The 27,643-nt window shown below is 37.1% G+C and overlaps 2 protein-coding genes across 3 annotated transcripts; one reads left to right on the forward strand and one right to left on the reverse strand.

Moving 5' to 3' along the window:
* The first annotated feature begins 4,405 nt into the window (after window positions 1–4,405).
* Window positions 4,406–8,885, forward strand: LOC137387523 (keratin-associated protein 21-1-like). The gene is made up of 2 exons (XM_068073970.1): window positions 4,406–4,446; window positions 8,342–8,885. Exons 1-2 carry the CDS (start codon window positions 4,406–4,408, stop codon window positions 8,883–8,885), a joined length of 585 nt encoding a protein of 194 aa, XP_067930071.1.
* Window positions 8,886–10,855: 1,970 nt separating this feature from the next.
* Window positions 10,856–26,509, reverse strand: LOC137405033 (PDZ and LIM domain protein 3-like). Of its 2 annotated transcripts, none has more exons than XM_068091262.1 (8): window positions 26,408–26,509; window positions 20,380–20,528; window positions 19,608–19,665; window positions 17,775–17,844; window positions 15,105–15,258; window positions 14,700–14,822; window positions 13,291–13,359; window positions 10,856–11,439 (listed from the first exon to the last, which is right to left on the reverse strand). In XM_068091262.1, the coding sequence occupies exons 1-8, from the start codon at window positions 26,507–26,509 to the stop codon at window positions 11,226–11,228; spliced, it is 939 nt and encodes a 312-aa protein (XP_067947363.1). In that variant the 3' UTR covers window positions 10,856–11,225. The 2 variants fall into 2 exon arrangements, with proteins under 2 accessions (XP_067947363.1, XP_067947360.1); XM_068091259.1 differs by having other exon boundaries at window positions 17,673–17,844.
* Between the last annotated feature and the right edge of the window lie 1,134 nt (window positions 26,510–27,643).

Genomic DNA, 27,643 nt, shown 5'->3' on the forward strand with positions numbered 1-27,643 from the left:
ACATTCATTTGGGATTGACAGAACCAAATACGGTATATATATTTGTTGAACTATATTGGTTAAATTATGTTAGTTGGACACACATGCCAAGCATGGCAGCACCAGACATCTATTGGTCAAACTTGCACCAGAGTCAAGCATGGCAGCATATTAGCTGAACCAACAGCGATTGAGATTGATGAATACTACCTCAAGGCTTGTTTAGCAACAGAAGTTGTACATGCACGATACATCCAATTGACTATTTACTGTTTCACTTTTACCTGCCTGAGTTTAGTTTTCAGGCTATGGGTCAACCAAATAACATCCTCAACTCGGTGTAGAATTCGTATCTACCACTAGTTCCTTACAAGCGAGTGTGAGAGCGAGTGTGAGACTTACAGTTGTTTGTAAACTTGTTGTTTGTAAACTTACACCAGACACCAGCCAACTAGGTACTTTAAGCACTCCTCAGGTTGACAAACAGGCGGAGTTGAGAGATCTCTGGCTTATGGTCTCAAGTTCAATTCATGTTAGCGCTGCCGAGCTTATTTACAAGACTATCTGTCAAGTGACTTATCACAAGCAATCAACCAAACAAATAAGTGATATTGTTGGACTATACAAACAGTTTGTGTGATTTTCTTATGTGTTTGTATGCATTACTGAAAAGTAAATCATATGTCACACAAAATGCATCAATGAGCTCTATAATATTAAAGTATAAACCAAAGAAAAAGCCATTTTATTATGAAACACTCCCGGAAGTTCAAAAACCTTCAGTTTCACTGGTTTGACAAACATTTTACGGAATGAATGCGTGTCATTGAACCTAACATCGCCTCAAATCTGTTAAAATACATATTTCACTAACAAACATTTACATTAGGGTTAAAATTAGATACCTTGTGAGTCCAGGAGAATTTGCAGCCATTATTAGGTAATCCTTTGAGACCACCCACCCGTATCATAACTATGATGAGAAACCAGCTACAGATGCCACTGTCTGGACATGTCAAGCCGAGAGGAATCACGCAGCGCTACTAAGCTAATAGTTCATTAAGTACGCTGCCACATTATGCATGGAGTATGGCAGCATGAGCAGTCCTAGTCTATTCAGTGTATTATATAACATGATACTTGAAGAACAATGCTAGCAGCAAGACAACAGCACTCAAGGGAAAAGATGGTTGCTCCCATGAATGCTTATATTACATCTAGTAGCCGACAGGGACTGGCAGGTGGCTGAAAGAAAATCATATTCTAATGACTTCGGCAAGTCTATATATTTTGGTGTATTTCAAAGATTTTGAGAGGCAATTTCACTTTTATTAATTTTGTTGATGAATGAACTCAAGATCAGTGGAACGGAGAACATATTAACATTCTCTTAAGATCACTTTAGCGGGTATGGTACGCTTTGCTATGGCTACTAAATATCTTTAACTGCTTGGTTGGTGCTAAACACAAGTAAAGGGCAAACCTGCCTTTAGCCTTGCAATTAATATATACTACTATCCTGGCAGACTGGTGTGCTATGAGAGACCATCAAGGGTGCCAATAAAGCACAGAGGATAACTACAGTATGTGCACAATAAAGCTAAGAGGATAACTACAGTATATGCACAATAAAGCATGGAATATAACTACAGTAGATGCACAATAAAGCACAGAAGATAACTACAGTATAAGAACAATAACTCTTAAATCCATAAAAGTGAATGATTGGTGCAGACGGCAGCGTACTGGGTGCCAAATTTGAATGTTGCTGGTTCGAATTCTGGCTGGTTTAGTCTTGATTTTTCAACCTCCCACTGTGGCTCTGGGGACAGATGGATGAACAGCCGTGGCTCTTACAGGCTCTTACAGGCTCTTACAGGCTCTTACAGGCTCTTACAGGCTCTTACAGGCTCTTACAGGCTCTTACAGGCTCTTACAGGCTCTTACAGGCTCTTACAGGCTCTTACAGGCTCTTACAGGCTCTTACAGGCTCTTACAGGCTCTTACAGGCTCTTACAGGCTCTTACAGGCTCTTACAGGCTCTTACAGGCTCTTACAGGCTCTTACAGGCTCTTACAGGCTCTTACAGGCTCTTACAGGCTCTTACAGGCTCTTACAGGCTCTTACAGGCTCTTACAGGCTCTTACAGGCTCTGACAGTAATTAAGATACCATAAAGTAAGAGTTATTAGCAGTAAGACTGGTGCTACCTGACAGTAAGAGTTATTAGCAGTAAGGCTGGCAGTAAGAGTTATTAGCAGTAAGGCTGGCAGTAAAAGTTATTGGCAGTAAAAACACACTTAAGTGGCTGGTTTTTAGGAACCAGATGAAGGCTTGAAACTAAATATTTTTAGCAACTTGGTGGATGGAGAATATGGAGAATGGAAGAATGTGTGCGAAGTTTAGTTCACCCTCGCTCTCACACTCTCTCACACACTCACTCTCACACACTCGCTCTCACACACTCGCTCTCACACTCGCTCTCACACTCGCTCTCACACTCGCTCTCACACTCTCTCACCCTCGCTCACACACTCGCTCCCACACTCGCTCTCACACTCCCTCTCACACTCTCTCACACACTCGCTCTCACACTCGCTCTCACACTCGCTCTCACACTCGCTCTCACACTCGCTCTCACACTCGCTCTCACACACTCGCTCTCACACTCGCTCTCACACTCGCTCTCACACTCGCTCTCACACTCTCTCACTCTCGCTCACACACTCGCTCTCACACTCTCTCACTCTCGCTCACACACTCGCTCCCACACTCGCTCTCACACTCGCTCTCACACTCGCTCTCACACTCTCTCACACACTCACTCCCACACTCGCTCTCACACTCGCTCTCACACTCTCTCACACACTCGCTCTCACACTCACTCTCACACTCGCTCTCACACACTCGCTCTCACACTCGCTCTCACACTCGCTCTCACACTCGCTCTCACACTCGCTCTCACACTCGCTCTCACACTCTCTCACACACTCGCTCTCACACTCGCTCTCACACTCGCTCTCACACTCGCTCTCACACTCACTCTCACACTCGCTCTCACACTCTCACACATGCGCACACAATGAAAATGTTGGATTTATTAATATAGAAAATGTAAATGATAAATTTAATCTTTTTCTTCATGATACTGACATGATAGCTATTATAGAGTTCATCATAACAGTAACACTATATATGATAGTTCTTTTAGTCTGCGGAGGGTTTTCATGACAGCCCTAACTTATTAATGAGTTCAGCCACAAATATAAACCTGAGCAATACCATGAATTGCTGAAGACCACCATTTAACATATGTAATGTATCATTGAATAACCAGTCAACTAGGGAAAACTTACCAATTTGAACCTGCCATTGTTCTAGCACCAAATGCTCGGTTACACGAAATATCCAACCTTATCTTTTACGTAATTCTTCTCAAGCTTGTTTATATTGAAAGTGTTTTATAGTCTCTATTCACAATCTAATCTGTGAGCAAATATTACCGAGCCACTTATATGGCACTATTCAACTTGTTTAGCCCACAAGCCTCTAAATGAGAAACTAGCATTGATTTTTAAATCACCGCTTGGCTAATGTTTTGTTGTGCTGGTCAGTATGGCACTTAGCTTATTTGCTATTGACTTTACAATTATTTCTAAGATATCAACACTGTCACTCATTCTCTACGGCTTCAATTCATCAATAGATATCAGATCCAGACACGTGTTTCTACCTTGAAAGTAAAATTACAATCAAACTTTGACAATATATTTGTTCCAGCTAGCTTTTCATTTAGCTAATGTCTAGTAGGTACCTGTGTATTGGTATCTAGGGAGTTCGGTAGAAATACCTTTATATTCATGAGAACACAACTCCAAAATTATTTGACTGACGGTTTAAAGTTAAACACATTAGAACATTAAAAGTGTGGCCAAGCGACGGCTATCTTAGCTGGTTGATGGCGATAAGATACTTTTTGAGCTGAGTGGTCATGCTACGAGCAAAATCGTCTAAAAATATTCTTCGAGAGGTATTATGTGGAGGAGTGTTTCAGTGGCATGCTGGTCTAGTAATAGAGCTGGTAGTACACAATGACAAAGGAGCAATATTACTAAGAAACAGGTTGTGGGAAAGGAGCCTTGCTAAAGAAACAGTGATAGTGCTAACCAGAAGCCTTGCTAAAAGCATTAATCTAGGAGTAATAACATTCAACAAGTGTGGTTTATCAGCAGCACCACCACATGGTAATAATGCTATAGCAGGTCTACCATATCTGGAGATTAGTCATATAGGTGCAAGAATGATTGAACACGATGTTGTAAGACCTACGCTGCCAGAGTATCACTGGGATAATATGGTTTTATAAAGTGAAACTCAAAGGTTATCTCAACGTATAAGTACATGGAAGGCAATAACAATAACGTAAGATGTACGGAAAGCCAATTGTTTACACCGCATTATCGCGAAGGTAAATATTGCAACACTACAGCTTCCTAATCAGTAAAAGTCAGTAAAAAAATCTTCTAGACCCATGACGACAGGATTTAGGTGCATCTTTATTAACGGCTCGTACAAGTGCAGAGTGACAACCGATCATCGAGTACTGGTCACTGAGCATTCACTATTCATTATTGACTATTGATAATTGTCTATAGATAAATTACTGAGGACTGCTGACTACTGACCAATAGCCTCGGATTACTACTGATCTCTGACTATTGGTGGTTGTTTACCGACGAGAAACCACTGATCTCTGAACTTGACCTACTGACTAATAACTTCCAACTACTGATTATTGACTACTGACCTCTGACTATTGCCTATTTATTACTGACTATTGAGTATTACCTGCTGACCGCTGACCACTGACAATTGACCACTGATAATTGACCGCTAAGGATCACTACTGATCACTATACACTGACAGCTGACCAAAAGGTGATTAGCATCATAAAGCAAAACAAGTATGAATTCTCCAGGTTTGATAGTTTGGTTGGTATGGACTATTCACTCTAAAAGTTAAATCTGCAATTCAAATTTATTATTCCAATGCACAAGAGAAAGCTAGTCTTAAATATTCCAAATCTTAGTAGGAAAGTTAACAAGCTGTTTGCCTGTATAATCCTTATTGCTAGGTTCTCGCTGAGACATGCAAACAATCATAACTACTCACTTGTAGAAAATGCTGTGTTTAACTAAGGCACCAAAATCATAAACTGATCAGTCAAAGAGTTATTCAAGCATTACAGATATAGAGCAATCCATCATGACCACTACTAGTAATACTCTAAGGTGTTCCCTAATCTAAACTGTTTCATGAACTGAAACTAACAGTCAATCTATATAAATTTCCAAGTGTGTCGTTTGTCTGTCCAGCTATAGCTATCAGTATCTAGCGATGAACCCGTATCGCACAAGATTCGATGCCAGAACTTCCCATTCACAAGCTAACCCATTAGGCTATCCAAGACATACTAGATTCAATGGCCGATATGAAGCGTTATATGGGTTAAAATACGCATAGAGACTGCATTACGTGCAACGCCACTAAAGCTTGCTCTCACGGCTCTTATTAGTAAGTTTAGCAATGCGCATACTAGCTTACTCAAATTAGCCAATGGCAACTACATTACCTGCCACTGTTTATAAGATGTTTTTAATACTCGTGCAACGCGGGGAATTTAGCTAGTCATAACGTAATAGTGAACTTGATAAAATTGTTTATTAAGGTAAACACTATGGAAATCTGTTTAGCAACTGATCGGTTTAGCAAAAGCATGGTGTCATATATTTTTGTAGAAATTTACCTGAATATGACTAGCTACCTTCATGATAAAAATAAGTCAAGTGATGATAAAATTTTGTCAACGTGTTGTTTTGACTCATTGCACTCTTGATGCTCCGGTTTTTGGTACATCAAAACCGCTGGGCGTGCGCATAGACAGAAAGTGGGCATATAGTTATTTGTAGTTGTTAAACTTGCAAAATGCTGGCTTGCTAAAAACTGATTTGTTTATGATCGTGTGCAAGACGCTAGCTCACTTTTTTAACAATTTACTTTTACTGTCATTGACAGAGTACAATATGGAATTGACCAATCATGTCTTGCAATGTAAATTGTGCCAAAAACACATGCAAATGGAATAGATACCAATGGTGTATTTCATAGGTTAAAAAGGTGACCCATTTTTTATAGTTGGAGTTTAAATTGGTTTGGTGTAAAGTTTTTCCAAAATCGTATTTCAAATCGTAAACCTACTAGAAGCCATTTTAACTCAACACTTTCAGCGCAACAATGACTCGAACAAATCGTGCTGATGTAAATGCACATTTAGACATTTGTTGCCGATTTTAAACAGTATTAAGAATATAATGTAATTTCTGAAACAAAAATTGTAATTTTAAATGACAGACAAATGCTTGCCTTTGGAATCCATAGTCAGCATCTTCCACTGTGTCATCAACTTCTGTTGCCTTAGCAGAAAACATTTTACTAACAACAAAGTCTTAAATCTTAAATTATTGCGGCATGAGTATGTTGAGTGAGATGACTGAACAGTTGTCAACGAAGCACTCGTCAGCTATTGTAAATTTTCATGAACCGTATTCTTGTTGACAATAGACTTGACATAACAGGAATAATGCCTGCTAATTGATGTTTTATCAACTTTAGCGTAGCAAGAGTAGCTCTATAGAAAACACACAGCGGTGTGTGCACAGTATTTTACCTCTATGTTAAATCACTGAAATTAGATAAACAAAAACTGACTTTCAGATATTGTGTTGACTATTATTATAATAATAGTAATACCACCATGACTGCTTTCTAACAAAGCTAATAGAAGCATTTTATCACCTCAATGAGCTGGGCAGTCATCACTCTAGTGAAAAAAGAGACCTCCATGTTGTTGGTGACATTCGAACCAACCATTTTTCAGATACATAGGATGCTATTGTTGAAAGTTCAGTGTGGCTAGGCATTTATGAAAAGAAAGCGTTTTATATATTTTATGAACACATGTTGTGTGAATCTGGAAATTTTGCTTGTTGGGTTTTACGCAAACTGTATATGAATAAATATTGACATAAAGAGGAGACAAGTCAAGCCTTGTAAGTTGATTATACAGAAAAACAAAAGACAATCAGTATATTATTTTTAGACTATTAATAACAAAGAGTACAAACCGGTGAAGGTACAAGTGACTTACTGGAGGCACTAGATAGAACTGATTTTCTCATGACATTTCAATAAAGACAATTGATACTTGTCTAAATAGTGATTAATAGCATCATGCATTAAGATTTTCGAGCATTGTTGATGAGCTAAAAAATATCATCAGAAGTTATAAGTATTAAATTAATGATAGTTGTACTTATCTGTTGGCCGGCATCCAGTTCTGATAAGTTTGATTTGATTATGAAATTAAATTACATTACTGGTATAAACAAGAGCGGCTATTGAATTGTTGAAAATCCAAATTTATACAAATAAAGTTTGCAGTTACAATTGAATATGACTATTTATACCATAAGTGTAACACAGACAAAACTCTGCTAATCTAGCCACATGAGACTGTTGGAGAAAAAGATAATCTAGTCATTAGCCAGACGAGACTGCAGGATAACAATATAATACAATCAAAAGTGAGATGAGACTTTTGTATAACAATATAATACAATCAGTTTTTTGCTGTCAATGTCAAACAAGTAAACAATGATTTTAACCAATCAATGTTGAGTTCCTACCTTTGAAACGTTTCCAAGTTTTCAAAGCTTAGCCTTCGCTCCATTCTGTTGTACTTAATACCCTAGAAATAATAAGAAGCAACCTTCTTGTAACACCTAACAGCGATACGCAGCAATCTATAGCAATCATGTAACAAGGTATTACAGCTTTATGCTCTATCATATCAAACTCTACTACGACGGCTAGTCTCCCTTAGTTATAGTTTTCGATATATGATATTTGCTATTAAAAATTAATTGCAAGGAAGGAGTATGTTCTATATTCCTTGGAGGTCTTCTTATTCCAATTTGTCAATAATGCTAAAAAGACTACTCGCATGAGCATAGCCTATTTATTTAACATACAATGATGCCACCCAGAGATACCATGTAGGATATTAACTGCAACTAACCCTGAATTGTTCCACCGGTTTTCAGTCTATCAACTTTTTTAGACTAGATACCTTACTGGATACCTTACTGGATACCTTACTGGATACCTTACTGGATACCTTACTGATACCTTACTGGATACCTTACTGGATACCTTACTGGATACCTTACTGGATACCTTACTGGATACCTTACTGGATACCTTACTGGATACCTTACGGATACCTTACTGGATACCTTACTAGATACCTTACTGGATACCTTACTGGATACCTTACTAGATACCTTACTGGATACCTTACTAGATACCTTACTGGATACCTTACTGGATACCTTACTGGATACCTTACTGGATACCTTACTGGATACCTTACTGGATACCTTACTGGATACCTTACTGGATACCTTACTGGATACCTTACTGGATACCTTACTGGATACCTTACTAGATACCTTACTGGATACCTTACTAGATACCTTACTAGATACCTTACTGGATACCTTACTAGATACCTTACTGGATACCTTACTGGATACCTTACTGGATACCTTACTGGATACCTTACTGGATACCTTACTGGATACCTTACTGGATACCTTACTGGATACCTTACTGGATACCTTACTGGATACCTTACTGGATACCTTACTAGATACCTTACTGGATACCTTACGGATACCTTACTGGATACCTTACTGGATACCTTACTGGATACCAAGACTAGACATAGACTGGCCTCAGCAATCTCTGCTGAGGCTCTAGTTGCAGTTAGTAAAAATTTAGCTTGAATATTTTGGCATTCAAGTTCAAGTCTCTAGCCTTTGATTCCAATTAGTTTAGCTGCATGCGCAATACTCTAGTGTTTAGCCTAGTCCATAACTATAGGTGCCATACAGAGTCTGGAGTTTTGTGGAGTTGGTGAGAGATCAAAAATTTTGGAGATGGTGCAGCTAGATTTTTTGCTTGCTACCCTATTTGCTGTTACTCTGAATTGAAAATAAGCTCAAAATATATCTGAAAATATATGATCGTAGGAGACCACTCCGCCAAGACTACCTTCAGAACCATGATAAGTAGTATAGATGCGGCTGTGTGTGCTCTATCTCTAGTGTGTTTTGGTATCTTATTTATTGGTTGTGTTAGTATTGAGTAAAATAGAAATGAATGTATAGTTTTTTGTTGAAATGACTACTTATATACATGTACATAGATATTTAGTGCATGCTGATTTATACAGCTTGGAGTTGTCACCACATGCCCTGGTTTAAGATATAGCTTGGAGTTGTCACCACATGCCCTGGTTTAAAAGCCCTGTTTGAGAATAAGTTTGAGAAATAAACTAATAAATGAAGCTACATAATTCTAGTTTTGATTTAATCTAAATTTAGTCATTGTAAAACAATAGTTATAGTTGGAAGGTTTATTCGCTAACTCTTAGTTAAACAAGTGTCTCAAGTTATGCCTTGTTACACTTTTCTATATTCTCAAAGATAACATGTGGAAAGGCAAAAGTTGTTTTGGGTTTTCTTCACTAGCTTTTCTTTTACTGAATGTGATGAGTCATCGATTGCGTTAACTTATCAGGGTCGTGAGCGATTACCAAGACTGCTATAATATTCACAGCTCTATGAAAGAAAGAGGAATCAGGGTAGACCCAGGCTGAGATACAAAGATGTAGCTAAACGTAACATCAAGTTGAGGGAACTACACACAAACAGATGGCTTTTTTCATGCAACTCTGATGCCTAACAATAATATGTTATGGCAACGCGTTAAAGAATGTCTGTTACACTGAAGGACTACTGGCTGTACACGTGGAATAAGTGGGTAATGATTTGTGGATACTGCCTTAAAGTAAATATTAGAATATAAATATACATTTGCAGTTTTCACAGGAGACAATATATATGTATTACAACTTGAGTCACTCTCTGGCAGCGCATTCATTCTTTCGTTACAATTTTCTGAAAAATTGTTTATTTCAAAATAGCATATAGCCAGCATAACTTAAAAACATCGATTTAAAAATATTAATCAAAAGCTTTCTCACCTCCAGCAAGTCGACCAGAGCCCGTTTCCATTTTTGACGGTGTTCAATCTCTTTAGGCAGTTTCACTTTTGACTCTCCTGTATGCTCCATGTTTAGTTTCACTTTTACTTTAAAATGTGATATTGTGTAAAAGATGGAGGAATCTTTCGGTACATGACCCCTTGTTACTTTTGATTTGGCAGCTCTTCCACAGAGCTGGACGCCGAGCAACAACTGCTGATTATAAATTTATCGATTGACTTGTAATACGATTCGGTTTCCCCTAGCTCTGTACACATAACAACCATTACAATGAGTGTCGGCAACTGTAGACTAAATTTTTCTTGTCTATTTGCTCATCAAACAAAAAGAGCTCATGAGAGCTATAGAAATTTTCCTTACACAATCTCTGTAAGCTGGATAAAGTGTCGCTTCACCGTTTACATTTCTTGTTTGCTTTAAATCAAATACCCTAGTTTGACTTTTCCGCTTGCTAAATGTTTGATAAGAAGACAGAACTATTTTGATAAGTAAAGCGAAGTAAAACTTAAAACGATTGGCTTGGTTAAAATATACGAAAAGTTTTAAAAATTTCATACCCCATTTTCATTAGCATCTAAACTACTTAAGTACATTTCCAAGATCGGCATATGCATTAAGCGCTTACAAGCGTTATGCTCTTAAATATATATGCCTGATAAAGAGAAGACATCAAGCGCAATGCCGTAGTCGTATGATGTATAATATAATACAATAATATATCGCTTTACTATCTTGTAACAGATGTTATTTGGTTTGCTATTCAAGTTCTGTGACAGAAAATAACTATGAAACATCTAATCTTGTACGAAACATAAAAAGTTTCCTGTGCTTCATCTAAATTTGTCTTCCTAAAAAGGTATCTTATTGCACTCAATAATATACCGGGTGAAAAAATAACTAGGAAATAACCTAACTGTGTTGATAGAATAAAAATAATGTAAGTTATAGAAACCGGTTAAAATTGTATCATGAAAGCAAAATCATAGCATTTAAAAACATTAAATGCACTCGAAATTCAAAATGGCTTGTTTTGCTTTTAAAAGCGGCTGAACTAAAATTAAAAGTCAGACGTTGGAACAACATCATCGACTTCTTCTTTATAAGCTTTGAGTGGCACCATGCCTGGACCATATTCATGAACCTCTTTGTAGAATCTCATGTCTGCATTGTGTCCTGTTTTGGCCTTGACTTGATCTTCACGAAGAACATAGCGTAAGGTAGGAGAATCTACAATATCTCCCTTCGCTTCTCCTCCCTCATACGCACTCAATCTAAATTGAGATCAAATTACAAATTGAAGTATGACGGTTAAAAGTAAAACTAACATGGCGTTTTTTGAATAGTTCCCATGTTAGAGCATTCAATACTGACATGACATTTCAAAAATCACTAACCTGTCAGTGCACACATTAAAACATAACATCTTAAGATCAACTAGCCTGTCAGTGCACTCAATACGAACATGTTATTTCAAGAATGACTAGCCTGTCAGTGCACTCAATACTAACATGGCATCTCAAGAATGACTAATCTGTCAGTGCCCTCAATGCTAGCATGGTATCTTAAGAACAACTAAGCTATCAGCGCACTCGATATTAACATGACATCTCGAAAATGATTACCCTGTGAATGCACTCAATATTAACATGATATCTGAAGAAGAAGTAACCTCTCGGTGATTATTAGCATGCTAGAATCTAAATTATTAAACTATGATCATTCTATTTTCCATATTTGATTATAGAATCATATAAGAACTATTTAGAAACAGTTTTGATTTTGAGTCTTATCTGTATTCCTCACTCACAGTGTTACTGTCACTACATAAAGCTTGCACTGTATACGGATGACCAATCGCTGTTTGACGGGTTTAAGCGAAGGGAAAGTTTCATGAGGTTTTATTTATAGGGTGCGGCCTTGAATGCGCCTCTTAACACCACAATACCTGATGATCTAAGGTTTTTCACAATACTATAAAAGTTTGTCCTATTGCAAAGTAAAATGACGAGTTAACAAAATGAACTTTTCATCTGTATTTATACTGAACCAGAAAGTTATTTGCAATGTATACAAGCAAACTAAAAGTCATCTGCCCATATCAATCTATAGATTCATTTAAGCTAGCATACATTAGAATGCCATTAACTCATGTAACTGTCTATTAAACCAAAAACATCAAATATTATCTAGAAACATTTTCACACTGTTTGGAAAAAATTTAATTAACTTTCACAAGTTCAACTTGTTTAACAGTTACAACTTGTTCAAAGAGTGCCTCGCAGTCTACAGTTGCCTGACAGTCTACAGTTACCTCACAGTCTACAGTCACCTCACAGTCTACAGCTGCCTCACAGTCTACAGTTACCTCACAGTCTACAGTCACCTCACAGTCTACAGCTGCCTCACAGTCTACAGTCACCTCACAGTCTACAGCTGCCTGACAGTCTACAGTTGCCTCACAGTCTACAGTAACCTCACAGTCTACAGTTACCTCACAGTCTACAGCTGCCTGACAGTCTACAGTTGCCTCACAGTCTACAGTCACCTCACAGTCTACAGCTGCCTCACAGTCTACAGTTACCTCACAGTCTACAGTTGCCTCACAGTCTACAGTTGCCTCACAGTCTACAGTTACCTCACAGTCTACAGTTATCTCACAGTCTACAGTTACCTCACAGTCTACAGTTGCCTCACAGTCTACAGTTACCTCACAGTCTACAGTTGCCTCAAAAACTGACGAAGTCAAAAGTTGGACAATAGCAAAAAAGATGAAGAAATGTCTAGCTAACTAATATTTATATTTGCTATAAATGTTGTAATCTTAGTCAGCACTTTTGAAGAAAAAGTCAAACTATTACAGAAGCAAAAATTTGTCTCCCATGCATATTGGTTTGTTGTATTCAGCATTTTAAGATGAAGTATGTTTGAAGACTGCACAGAGTAAGACAACTCATGCCACAAGAGCTTGCTACTTAGACCAACTATGCACACATGGTAACAAAATTCATCTACAAGCCAAAGGATGTTAGTAATGCTTTGCAAGTCTGCTCTATACAATACCGACCACTTTATGTTGTTAGTCAATGATTTTAGGTTGTATTATAAGGGAACCCATTTGTTACCTAGGCTTATTGATGTCTGTTGGAGCATAGCCCTTGTTAGCGGAGACAACTCCGCCTTTTCTCTGGGCTCTGTCCAATGGCAAGTTGACAACAGTAAATATTGCATTCTATTGAATTCTATTGGTTCAATAAAATCTCAACAAACTAAATTTTACTCAATGTAAAAATATTTAGGTAATTTAATGCCAGCAGTTCAAATAACAAAGAAAATTGTATAAATATATTTCTTCAATACTTTGAAGAACATTTGAGTCAGTATTCAAGCTCACAACACTTTCACAAATTATGTCACAAAATCTTTGAACATATCGCTTTATTCAGAAACTTGCTTGTTTCTTAATTTATGTTACAGGTTTTTAAATCCTGCTTAAACTATACCCAGAATATTTGTATTTACTTTTCCACACATATGACAAACATTCTTTTCTATTCCGTGACACCGGCATACTACATACACCATCGTATGTTTCAGTTGATAAACTTTCTGTTACTACAACCTACAAACTATTATCTACCCTTGTATGCTGACTCATCCATTAGATTACCTACTTTTAAACGACTTTTTCAACTCACCCAATAGTTCCTGATTTATGTTTTATCATTTTTATTTTGGCATGTAATGAGAAACATTTTGGTGATGACTACTAATGCCAATAAAAAGTTACACATACATAGATTACATAGATACATAGATTACATAGATACATAGATTACACAGATACATAGATACATAGATTACATAGATACATAGATTACATAGATACATAGATTACATAGATACATAGATTACATAGATACATAGTTTACATAGATACATAGATTACATAGATACATAGATACATAGATTACATAGATACATAAATTACATAGATACATAGATTACATAGATTACATAGATTACATAGATTACATAGATTACATAGATACATAGATTACATAGATACATAGATTACATAGATACATAGATTACATAGATACATAGTTCACATAGATACATAGATTACATAGATACATACATAGATTACATAGATACGTACTTACAGACAAAGATCGCTGATTTTTTTTATCCAAAGTTTGTGATGCATTTTTGTCTTAGTTCCAGCGAATCAAAATACAACAGTTATGTCAGTTCCTATTATTTTGTCACTATGAACCAATTAAAATTGTGGTTATATTAAACCAGCTTTCATTAAGCGGATGAAAGATATACACAAGATATGTAAAACACAAATAATTGCTGCTCCGAGAGAATATTCAGCAAGGAATGTATCAATTATAAGTTAAATCAATGATATACAGCCCCCATGGAGGGGCTGTATATCATTGGTTGCATAATGAAATCTATGAAAAGCAAAGAACACGAGACAGCAAGCCGTCAACAAAGAGGACGCAAGGCTTAGAAGACTTACTTGATAGTTTGGGCAGCTGATGAATCTCCTGGTACGGCACTATTCAGTGCATTCTGGGCATTTTTTTTGGAGTATAGAGCGAGTGGAGAGTTATACTGCAGGTGGGCTGCTGACGCTGTTGAGCTAAATATAATATCAGTTTAATTAAAATATTTTAATTGTATTATTATAAGCTCTTGTTCAACTAAATACTACATAAACTCAAGAATGTGAGAATATGCAAACCCATCGTACTTTTCTTTCTGTCGACTTACAAAATACTGATTTCAGCTAGTATGAAATGTATATCGTAAATGTTCATTTTATGATAAATGGTATTTTATCATAAATGCTCAATTTATCAAAATGGGTTATTAGCGAAGGCATTTGAATCATTTATTTAGAAATGTCTGTTATTACAAGTACCTGTAAGGGTTTCTGCTAGGCTTGTAAGATAAAGGTCCTGGTGTAGGTCTATTAAAGTTGTGTGGCTGGTAAAAGGTCTTACCAGGCTGGCCAGATGAATTCTGTGAAGGAACCCAGCCATAGTGCTGTTGGTTGTTAGGTTCGTTGTAGTATCCTATGACAGCAGGTTAAAAGTTTATCAAATCACTGAAATACATCTAACTTTATGAGTAATGATTTATAAATTCACGGTATGTAACGCATGAGTCAGAGAAGCAAGACAGGCTGGTAACTTTTTTGTGAGTAATTTTCTATGGTTGGTAGTTCTGTTGGTAACTGGTTGGTAACCCTGGTAATCACTTCAGTGGTAACCAATTGGGAATATAGCCAGAGTCTATGTCAGTGACTCCTTGAATTGCTGAGCTCACTCAAAAATAGCAGTTTTTTTGCCAACAGCTCTTTCTAGAACTAAGCTTGTATTGACCTCCATCTAATTTTATAATGGGAGTTGTCTACACAGCGTCAGCTATTGTAGCGGAACAGACAACTCATCAAATCTACAGTCAAGGTCCTCGCGCTACCTTCTTTCTGCTCGTACTCATGGCAAGTTGTAGGCTGTCTCTTGCCACTCTTGGTACTAGTCGTTGGCGGTTCACTAATCTTATTAGGTAAAGCTCATGTTGACCTAGAAGCTTGACTTCAGCCAAATGATCTAGTGGGGCAAGCATACACCTGCCCAACTAGGTGCCCAACTAGGTCCCCAACTAAGTGCCCAACTAGGTCCCAACTAGGTGCCCAACTAGCTGCCCAACTAGGTCCCCAACTAGCTGCCCTCTAAAGACACGGCCAGCAGAACCAAAAAAGGCTCAGATGCAGCCACCTAACTAACTTCTGTGCTTATCACTCTACAACTATCTATAGATTTATGGTCGGGTTTCGCAAAGTTCAGCTTAGGAAAAAATAGGACATGAACAACCACCTAATAAATTAGCTGTAGCAGCTTTAGCCTGAGACTGCTGGCTGTCTCACAGCTCAGCCTTCATATTATTTTGAATAAAGAATAAAAAATACTGTATAAATCCACTTGTCTGTAGTTGGCATACAGAACATAAATAGAGTCAAAAGGCTGATAGACATAATAATATTAGCAAACCAGTCCATACTAGCCCACACTTTGATCTGACGGCTACACAAGGTTACTTAGGAATGATGACAGAAAGAAAAGCGGATGGCTTTAAAAATCATAAAAACTCATAGCAATCATGATTATTGCTGATTGCTAAATAATTTTTTGTGTAGCTGTAGATGCCGACGTGATGTCACTACATATTCATAAGTTAGATGAACTTTGAGTTTGGGCCCAAGCAGTTGATTGATCAGCGCACAAAAAGAGCTTACTCTGCTCTGCTATATTAAAGAGAGATCAATGAGGCTTAGAAACTATAGAGGTTCTTTTTCCAGAGTTGCCCCCTCTTGGTATGAATGTTTCTACATATTGAAAATAGATTTATGCTTGGTGGAAACGGCTGTAAAAAACTGTTTGCTGCACCAAATGACTTGAGCTAATCTTTTTGTCAGAAAATAATATTTTCTTTAACATAGCAAACAATGTCATTGAAGCGCGTAGCGTGCAGCCATTACCACCACAAAGAAAGCGGTAAGCCATGCCAGGATAACTCCACATGACATGCACCAGAGCCTGAATAAGTAAATCTGTGCATTCAACTGAGCAGACAGAAGATAATCAAACATGTTTAATTGATCTTACAGAAACTATATACTTATAAAAAGTTGCAAGTCTTGCCTTATTTTATATCATATGATCCATTCTACACAAACTTGATTGCAGCACTACTTGCAGCTATTTGCACCTGAGCCTACTTAGAAACAATTAGTTATTGCAAAGTTACAACAAAGTTATTGCAAGCAACATAATCGCTATCAAGTAGACTGTTATACTCAGGAGCAGCGCCTATAAACATAATCGCTATCAAGTAGACTGTTATACTCAGGAGCAGCGCCTATAAACATAATCGCTATCAAGTAGACTGTTATACTCAGGAGCAGCGCCTATAAACATAATCGCTATCAAGTAGACTGTTATACTCAGGAGCAGCGCCTATAAATTGATTTTTATGCATGAAAAATTATTCTCTTTTTTGCCTGCCATGAGGAGATAGTCCAAATTTATATTAGACTTTGACATAGCTGAAAACTGATTGGTGGCTAATAGGTTAGCGGAGTAGCTCTATTGATATGTTAGTATAGCAAAGAAATTAGCATGTCAGTCGAGTAACTTTATTGCCAAGTTAGTATACTAACTATTTTAGTTGGTTAGTAGGGTAACACTATTAATAGGCGAGTAGGGTAATTCTATTAATAGGTGAGTAGAGTAACCCTACTGGCGGACTAGTATAATAGCAATATTAGTTAGGCTGAAGAGCAACTCTATTAACAGGCTAGCGCAGTAACAGTGTCAGTTAGGCTAAAGAGTAACACTATTATTGGTGGGTTAGTACAGTAACACCATTATGGTTATCTAGAAAAAATTCTGTCTACCCAAGCCTTCATGCAGCAGATATTACGAACCCATTGGCTGACCAGGTACATTTGATTGGTGCAATTGTTTGGTTCCAAGGCTATGCGAGACAAGCTGTAGCATAGCCTGATCTTGAGGAGATATCTTACTACCTGGATTTGGAGAGTTGTAGTATCCGTGGGTGTACTGCTTGTCGTAGCCTCCACTCTGGTTATACATATTCTAAAAATACGGGCAACTAATGCATTACGTTGCTCCATGAAGTGCTGGTGGTGATTATTGTCAATAATGATAAACGCTATGATTCAAAAGCAAAAGCTTATCATGTATGAAAATATTTTTGAAGTTTCAAACTGATTGCATGTGCGAGGAGTACGTATGAGCAGCTGTCAAAGCTAAATGTACTTTTTACATTCTCCTGTCAAGGACTAAGCTTGTTACTTCAACTTGTACAGCAATAGAAAAAGTTGCACCAAGTTGCCAAATGCTTGGTGAATGCCTTTTTAACAAATTTAGATGGTAATTCAATGAGCAGATTATGAATATATCACATACAATTGTTCATTACTCACTATGTAATACGAAATTGATTTAAATTCCTTCCTATGTTCGTTGTAAGCGACATTAAGAAAAAGTCAACAACTCTTTCTAGATCCTCTAAAGTGTTTTATCACTCTCTATAGAACTTATATGAATGACTGCCTTAGTCTATAAATTTACAAATTATTTGATTATTCCACGTTTGTTGAGCGGGCAGCGAGTAATCTTTTAAAAGTTAGTCTTAGCTCCTTCACATGTTTCACATGGTTGCTATACACGTACATAGCGACACAAATTAACTAATACAGATCACACTTCTACTCAAAGTTTGAGTGAAGAATTTGTTTTCTCTTCAACCACTTATGATTGAGAATATATACTCTTCCTACAATAAAGTTATCATCCGTAACTACAGACTGAGTAGGTTTTCACATAAACTTACCTACAGATGATAAAAATTAGCAAACTTTAAAGATTTAGCAAAATTTTAGCTATCACATGTAAATCATTTTTTCTATAAAATGATTATGGACTGCCCAATAAAAGTGTATATATATAATATATATATAATATATATCATAACAAAAAGTAAATAATTTTGATTATAACAAGAATTGTGTATTCAAGCCCATAATGAATATATTAGAAATCAACATTAACTTGTACTAAAGTTACCATGTACTGAGAAGTTGCATATGGCCACATTTGTCATTCCTATAAAATATTGTTTGTTGTATTGCTTATAAAAAGAAAGCGTATTAAAATACAACCTGGTATCATGGATACTAACAAGCCAACTGTTTACCTTAATGATGCTCAACAATTATATAGAGCGAGTTAGATTGTTATTAAGTGAGTACAGCCGCTGTAACAGTCATCATAGCTCATCAATTGTATCCAAGGAGTAGCTTACTGATCAATGGAGGATTGAATTATGCATCCGCTTTCCTATAGATCAACTAATAACCTTCATAATTGCCTAGGCCGCGAGCATACCAGCCTCTGTTTATAACGAAATTAAATACAAGGCTGAAAAAACATGCAGTCCAGGCTATGATTGCTGTTATAGCTAAAGCCTAGCTAGGAATACCTATAAACCTCCCTCGAGGTGGGTGCGCAAACAGTGTCTGCTCCCCACAGATGTATATGTCGAAGCCCTCTCTGTTCATTACACAAAAGTCGGCAAATAATGTTCATCACTTTCAATGTTGCTGACCTACCATGCACTTTCATTCTTAGACCTTTGTGAAAATATTTATAATCTGAAAAGTTTTTACTAATTTTATGGTTATGTCAGCAAATACTTTTTACTTTCGCAAAATAGAAGTTTTTACAGAAGAACAATGAATATAAAATTTAAATACTGATTTAAAATTAATTTAGACATATTTGTTAAAGTGTATTCCAAAGCAGCATTAACTACAGAATATACATATAATTCCTACCTGTTGGTTTTGTTGATCTGTAAAAGTGGTGTGAGGCAGGCTATGATTGGGCCCAGTTCTAAAACATTGAAAAATCGAATGACTACAATATATAAAGTGAGAGTACAGTGTGTCACACTTGCAACAACAATGAGTCTATTAAATAGCTTGTTATCCTGACATCTTCAGATGATAGCCGTGGGTAAACAGGCTAATTATATCAATGTCTAATGCCTGGCTCCACATACCTAAGACATTGGCTTAATGCTTTGGTTAAAGTTGCGTGATTATTTAGTGCAGTGAACCAGGAGAAGTGAGAGGCATCGGCAGCGTCAGCGTCGGGTCTAAGTTGTACATACTCTGTTTTACTACTGCTAATCACTTTGAACTTATAAATACATGGCGCTGCTAATTAAGGCTTATCTCAAACCAACAGCGAATGCAATATTGTTGCTGCCATACCACGGCCATCTCTGCCCTATAATACTTGAGTGGTGGGAAAGGATTTTACAGATCGGTAGAATCTTGGAGTGAACTTAACTACGTTCTTGCAATTAGACTGAGAACCCTAAATTAGACAGATACTGAGCCCAAAAATACTTTGTCACATTTTTTATCAATTTTTTAAAATATAGTAGTAGATGTAGCGACTTGTATAAGATATTTATTTAGATGCTTTCGCTGGTGGCAGTGTAGCCCAAGCTGTTCTGAGGAAAGGAAAATATGAACATCACAAGATCTGCACATACCTGCAGGCTGAGATAGAGTTGATGTTAAGTATAATCACACCTACCTTTTTATCCTTAGTGAAAGTTCACCTCCAGCTGACTTTATAGCTTGCTCGGCAGCGGCGTGAGAGAAGTTGGTAGCGTCTCTGTTGTCAATCGACACTATAATATCCCCTTGTTGCAATTCACCTTCCGATGGGCTTCCGGAGAAAACCTGTAATGAGGAACATATAAGACTTATACACTATGAGAGCAACCGCCCCCTACTCTCTCTATCTCGAGCTTACAAGGAACCAGGTGTTATTACTGCAACAGACTCTCTACACTTTTCTGTCAATTAATTCCAATGACTGAGTCAGCTGTTAACCTCTCTTATGAGTTAAATTTAGATTTTATTTGTGAGGATAGGTCAGTTCAATTGTAGAGTTTAATAGAAGGAGAAGGCCTAGTTGAAATATAGAGCTTACGCATGAGGGTTGCAAACTCATATTATTATAGCGCATGATGTATACACACCTGCCGACCATGCCAAGGATGAAAGTTTTGTCAACAACTAGCCACACTTCTAGCCTATGGAAGCAGAAACGATTCATATTTACTTGAAACTAGACAGTTTTGGTACAAAACCAGGTTTAAAAAAGACATTTGAAAGTATCTTTATTTCTCTTTAAGGAAGCAAAATTTTTAGGCTGGGATCTGATCATAAAAAGAGTGATAAAAAATAACTCCTAAAATGAGTTTTGAACCCAGGACATTTACAGATAAAACTGTTTAGTAAAACAAAATCTATCCAAAGCATTATATAACAAGCAATGGAAGCTTCCAAAACTTCCTAAATGTGACTTACAAGTCATTTAGTAGTAGTTCATGCAGCGCAGCACCAGTTCCGTTTAGTCAATGAAGACAATCTATATAAAGCTAGTTTTGTTATCATGTGCATTGGTTGTGCACGGCATGAATGAAATTTTGCAGCTTGCTGATTCCACGCTAGTTATTGTTCGTTGACCTTTGTTTACTGGGCTCCTCCGCCTTATTAATATCATCACCGGCAAACAAAAAGACAAATTGGTGTGTTTGGCATAGTCGATAATTCATCAGCTTTTGTTGATGTTAGAAAGTAATGTCATATTGTAAATACTGTGTGATTAGACTTTACCTGCTGTTGTCATTCAACCGCTATAGACACTGACTACTTTGCTTGCCAGATTTACTCTCATACCATAGTTTGCTCTGTGAAAACTTTATGTTCTGGCTATACTGGCTCAATAGATGACCTACAATATACTTTACCTGCTGGTTTCCCTCTAGTGCTATAAACAATGCATGGGAGGCTCTTTATCTGTTGGTTTCACTCTACAGCTATAAACAACCCAAAAGAGACTTTACTTGCTGGTTTCACTCTACAGCTATGAACAACCCATGATAGACTTTACCTGCTGGTTTCACTCTACAGCTATAAACAACCCAAAAGAGACTTTACTTGCTGGTTTCACTCTACAGCTATGAACAACCCATGATAGACTTTACCTGCGGGTTTCACTCTACAGCTATGAAAAACCCATGAGAGACCTTACCTGCAGGTTTCACTCTGCAGCTATAAACAACCTTTGAGAGACTTTACCTGCTGGTTTTACTCTACAGCTATGAACAACCTATGAGAGACCTTACCTGCTGGTTTCACTCTACAGCTATAAACGACCCTTGATAGACCTTACCTGTTGGTTTCACTCTGCAGCTATAAACAACCCATGAGGAACCTTACCTGCTGGTTTCACTCCGCAGCTATAAACAACCCACCGGATGTCCACTAATGATTAGGACTACTTCAAGAAGCTTCCTTACTCTCTGCATATAATTATCTCTCCACTATACTTGCCATATGTATATGCAGTTATGGCAGATGGTTGTATATCTGCGTTATCAGGCGGGGCGCAATGTATGATTATGTGGTATTGGCTGCCTAGCAGGCATCCGTGAAGCAGAGAGAAATGCGAGTTGGATGACAAGTGGCTGCTGGTTCTTTTGGCAAGCAATTTAACTAAGATAAATGTAATGGAAAGGTTGTTACTAACTTCTATGCAAGGACTGTTTTTCTACTTGACAGTCATGGCGGAGGCGCTTCCAGGTTTAAGTTAGATACTCTATAAACTGCATGAAACAAAACAGAAACTTGGTTTGTGCTGGACAATTTAAACAAATGACCATTGTCAATAGTCAAAGAAAAAATCATAAACCATCGTGCCGAACAAAAGGCATACATACGCCATTAGTATTAGATACACAAACAATATGTACCCAGTAATATTGTTTGTGTATAGCAATACGAGCACAGTAAATACATAAAACACACACAGGATGTATACAACTCATATGATATAGACATAATATATCTATCATACTTACACAATAGATACACGTTACATATGTAATAAAGATGTGATACAGATGTGATATACCTTAGGCACACATACATGACATTCACATGATACACACCATAATTGCACACAGTGCATGCGCATGCACCAGTGCACACAGGCACACGCAAGTGCACGCAGGCACACGCAAGTGCACGCACACACACACTCCATACGTATACAATGCACCCGATACATACACAATGCATCCAAAACATATTTAATACATACAATACGCTTGATACACTTATGATAGATTACAATTATTGTAAATGAATATGGTCACTTTTGGTTATTGAGTTGTCTGTTCCTGCCCTGGCAACATGCTCAAGTAATTATAGATATTGCTCCTCTATCATGAGGCTAATACAGAGAAGGAGAATAAGAAAAAAATTGGTGTTTTTAGAATAATTATCCAAGATAATGAAGTGCAATAATTTTGAGCTTTTACAATAAAATGTATATTATAAATAATAAAGTAATACAATATACATATAAATGTCAACAAGTTGGTCATGAATTGAGACTGACATGATTTGTATCTTTGGAGAGAGATCCTGGAAAATTAGTGTTCTGGAACAGTCCTTTCGAAAATATAGTAGAGGTCCTCTGGAATAATGGTCTGCAAGAAGAGCTTTCCTCAGGAACAGATATCTTTTAAGAGAACTGCTCTTTAGAAAGAATCATCCCCCAAAAGGTCAAGCCTTTGCAAAATTCACCCCTTTACCTTAAATCTTTTTGGAAATTTTGGTCGTGGTTTTAATGATTTTCAAGCAATTTTGGTAAAAGTTTCTCCATAGCTTTGAGTGATTATAAACACAATTCAGATTAAGCTTTAGCTTCCGTTCTGTGTGTACTAGTCAGGACTGTATTGTCCAGGGTGTGTACTAGTCAGGACTGTAATGTCCAGGGGTTTTGTGTGTACTAGTCAGGACTGCATTGTCCAGGGTGTGTACTAGTCGGGACTGCATTGTCCAGGGTTAAATGCCAAACAACTGGCTAACAATACACAAGACAAGTAAAGTTGGATAATGCTCTTAGCGAGGTGCATGTATATGTTTTTCTGCTTTTCTCAACTGCTTTTCTGCCTGCAATACTTGCTTTTTGCATTCTCTCACTAAACTTTCTCCTATTGGCCACTAATCTCTGACTAGTTATTTAAGCAGAGTTTTGATTGGCTGATACTCTCAACTTGGCTAAATAATATTTTTGTGGAAACTAAACATACAAAAACAACATATAAATTGAAGCTTTTCTAAAGCCAATGTAAAAAGGCTTAAGACTTGAGGCTTCAGACTTGAGACTTGAGGCTTGAGACTTGAGGCTTGAGACTAATTATAAAAGCTTTATATGAAGAACTATCGTAACTCTTTTCGGTGAACCATTTTTAATATAATACAAGTCGTGTGCTTCTGTCCATTCAAAGCTACAGTGGCAGTTGGAAAAAAGATTGTATCATACAGGATTTGATCCTATGACATGCAGCTGTGCCACCCCACACATTACCATCTGCTTAATCATTTACCTTCCACAACGTTAGAATGATTGTGCATATCATTATTCTCTGTGCTTAATTGGCACACCTGCCGGTCTCTCGCAGCACCTTGGGCTGCCAGGGTAGTACTGCCCATAATATCTTAGAAGGTATTTTTATACCATGATATATTTCTGTCAATCCTAAACACATTTTCTATCGGTGAGTCACACATATATTTAATGCAAGTTTAGCATACTGGGAATCTCTCACATTTTGTCAATTCACGCATATCAGTACAAAAATAGAAACAGTACAATTTTTGTATGAATGGAAACTTGCATTTTGCGTCTTCGTTTGCCATTAACAAAATTTTAAAATGCATTTTACCAAATCTTCACTCACCACTTATCTCATGAAAATAGCTAAGGAATACATACTTAATACAACTGTTTAGTGGTGCTATGATTGTGCTGCCAAAGAGACTTTAAAAACTGGAAGTAAATGTAATGTTTCTAATACTATTCTGCAACTTAATTGCCCCACTATGTAATCTCCTAGTCTAAAAAAAAGCGTCTGCTTCCTAAACCCCTGTGACTCTTATAATAGAGTCTCTTGCAGCCTTCACCTTCGTATTTACCTGAAGTTACAGGCAGGCAGCCACTAGTCAACCAACTAACTCCATGGCCCTATGTTATATCTTAGTTATGTAAGCCTGAACGACAGAATAATTCTACAACAAGCAAGTTGCTCAAATGCATCCAGATAGTAATTGGAGGTTGTTTCTCATCTTTACAGACAGCATGAGTGCCCTTTATTGATGAAACGTTGGCTCCTTTTAGATGTCATGCTAGTTATTTTTTATTAATGGCATGTCTGTTGCCCTTACAGATGGCATGTCTGTTGCCCTTACACATGGCATGTCTGTTGCCCTTACACATGGCATGTCTGTTGCCCTTACACATAGTGAACTGTAACCTTTCTGATTGTCATGTTGGTTTCCTTTACAGATAGCGTGTTAATTATCTTTACAGATGACAAAATAAGATAATAGTCTCTACCAGCAGAAAATGATTTTGATTAGGAATACAGAATGCTTGTGAGACACTTTTACCGTGTCAAATTTCACGCAATATTGCGCAATAATCACTTCTACACATTTTATTATTAGTTACTTGAAATGGATCGATGGTGGATCTCAAAATGGCTAGTTGTCATTACTGATGGGGTTTTAATTGCCTTTTTGTGCTCGGACTTCTGTGTTATGTATGAAAGTTAGCATTAAGTAGCTCATCCAAAAAGTGACAGGCACAAAAAGAATTTACTTTTGCAAACATTTTTAATCTAAGCGCGCTTAAAATGGCTGCACTCTTTCCTCAAAACAATTTAAGATGTTTTTTACAGTTTTTTATGCACCACTTTTGGTTTTTAGTTAAACAGGATAACGTATACAGCACACGATTTAAAATGTAAACTTGCCAAGTTAAGTCGATAGTTTTTGCAATTGCTAAAAAACTTTTTAAGAAATAAATTGGCCAGTTGTACTGCGATAGTAAGGCAATAATAATTAAGGAATTGGATGGCAATTTTAAATGTTCTGTGAGCAAAACAGTAAGAAGTTCTAGTGAACTTGTAGATAACGGAAAAAGTCGTATTCAGCCTGTTACTAAACTTATCAAAGCAAGCATATATTTCATGTTGTGTTTATGAATTAATTCCTTATGGATAATAAACAAACCATTATTCATCTTTTATTTAGTTTTATTTTTCAACACAAAACTTAAGCACGCACATATCATCGTGTTTACTAATTCTCTCCGCGATGCCATGCGAAGGTACATGAACAGATCTGTGATAACCAACCACAAACATTATCTCCCATCTAAACCATTTTACTAAATCTGCTCTTGAAGACCGAAGGAAATACTATAATTAGCTACAACCTTCAACCTCTAACCTATTGCGGCACCAAACACTTGTACACGAAGAGCTTACTTCCGAAAAGGATTGTGCAAGCCCAGAATGCTTTCAAATAGCCATAATAATGCCTACCAATGAGAGACATTGTCTGTTGCAACTCCTCTCAGTTATGGAAGATGGAGGCATGATTAGGACGGTTATTTAATGTCAAAATTTACTTGAGATGCTCGCATGACTTACCCTCGCATGAGTTACCCTCGCATGACTTACCCTCGCATGACTTACCCTCTGTATTGTTAAAGCCGAGTTCAAGTTTGCACCTCCTTGCATTCGGAATCCCCAAGGAGAGGCTAAAGAATCTCGATGAAGCTTGATGCTGTACTCCATGTTTGCTGCACTCACAGCATGCCAGCCTAATATATCTACTTGTATATCTATATATATGAATCTTTATGCAATGGAGATATGGGAAACTAATGCAGCATGTTTATTCCTCTCGAGGAGAGTTTATAAGGTGAATGCACGCTTCCACATGTTATAGAAATATACATAATTATTTCCGTATACATTATGTAAGAACACCTGAGAGATAATCACATCTAGCCCTATCTTAAGTCATGAAATTAAGATTTTCGGCTATAGAAAAGCGCAATATGTTGATGATGCTAAATTCTGCAATAACCAAGGATAGGTATCTAAGGCTAAGGGGAGCTAATAAAAGCAGCGTATGATGACCAGCTATTATGTATTCTGTACACGCTGACTACATGTATTGCATAGGTGGCTAGCAATATTAAATTTTGATGGTCGATTTAACAGAAGTCAGCATGACACATATTTATCTGAATGCATAAAAGTCAACATAAATTAGATAAACATGATAACACGAAATTATTTGCCTTATTCAAATTCACTAAATGTTGGATCTAGAGAAAGGCAAGTTTAGACAAAGCCTGTTGGAGATGCAACCATAGTAGTTGACTGCGATGTAGCATATGATCGACTGTTTCCACCAGAAATTTGTAATACGATATGTTTACTAATGATATTAGCCAATCACGCTGAGAATAGCATATGTAAGTATTTTCAACTTAACTTATGAACAGGCAGCCCAAACTTGTAAATCAATGATAAAAGATCAGGAATGAAAAGAAACTGAATGAAAATGAATCAAGAAAGAAATGATAATTACACAGATAAATGAGGAAACTGTGATAACTAAACATGCTGTCTTGTTAGTAGTGCAAAGTTGTTAAGTCCTTTGTACTTTTGCCTGCTCGAATTGAGCATTTTCCTCCATGTTAATGCCTCGCAATGCAAGTCGGGGCTGCGAGTGTTTTTAAGAGCCACTGTTGCACAAACAATGGCTCTGTGATTTTGACTGGAGTTGCCAGAGTCCCGTGGCAAGGCAACATTGATGACTAGAGACATGTCTAGTTACAGAGAGGAATTTATGGTTGAATATAATTCTTGTCACCACCAGTGACCTCTTTTTGGGAAGTCAACCCCAACCTGTTGTTT

This window comes from Watersipora subatra, chromosome 1 (genome assembly GCF_963576615.1).
Source record: "Watersipora subatra chromosome 1, tzWatSuba1.1, whole genome shotgun sequence".
In the NCBI taxonomy this organism is placed as follows: domain Eukaryota; kingdom Metazoa; phylum Bryozoa; class Gymnolaemata; order Cheilostomatida; family Watersiporidae; genus Watersipora; species Watersipora subatra.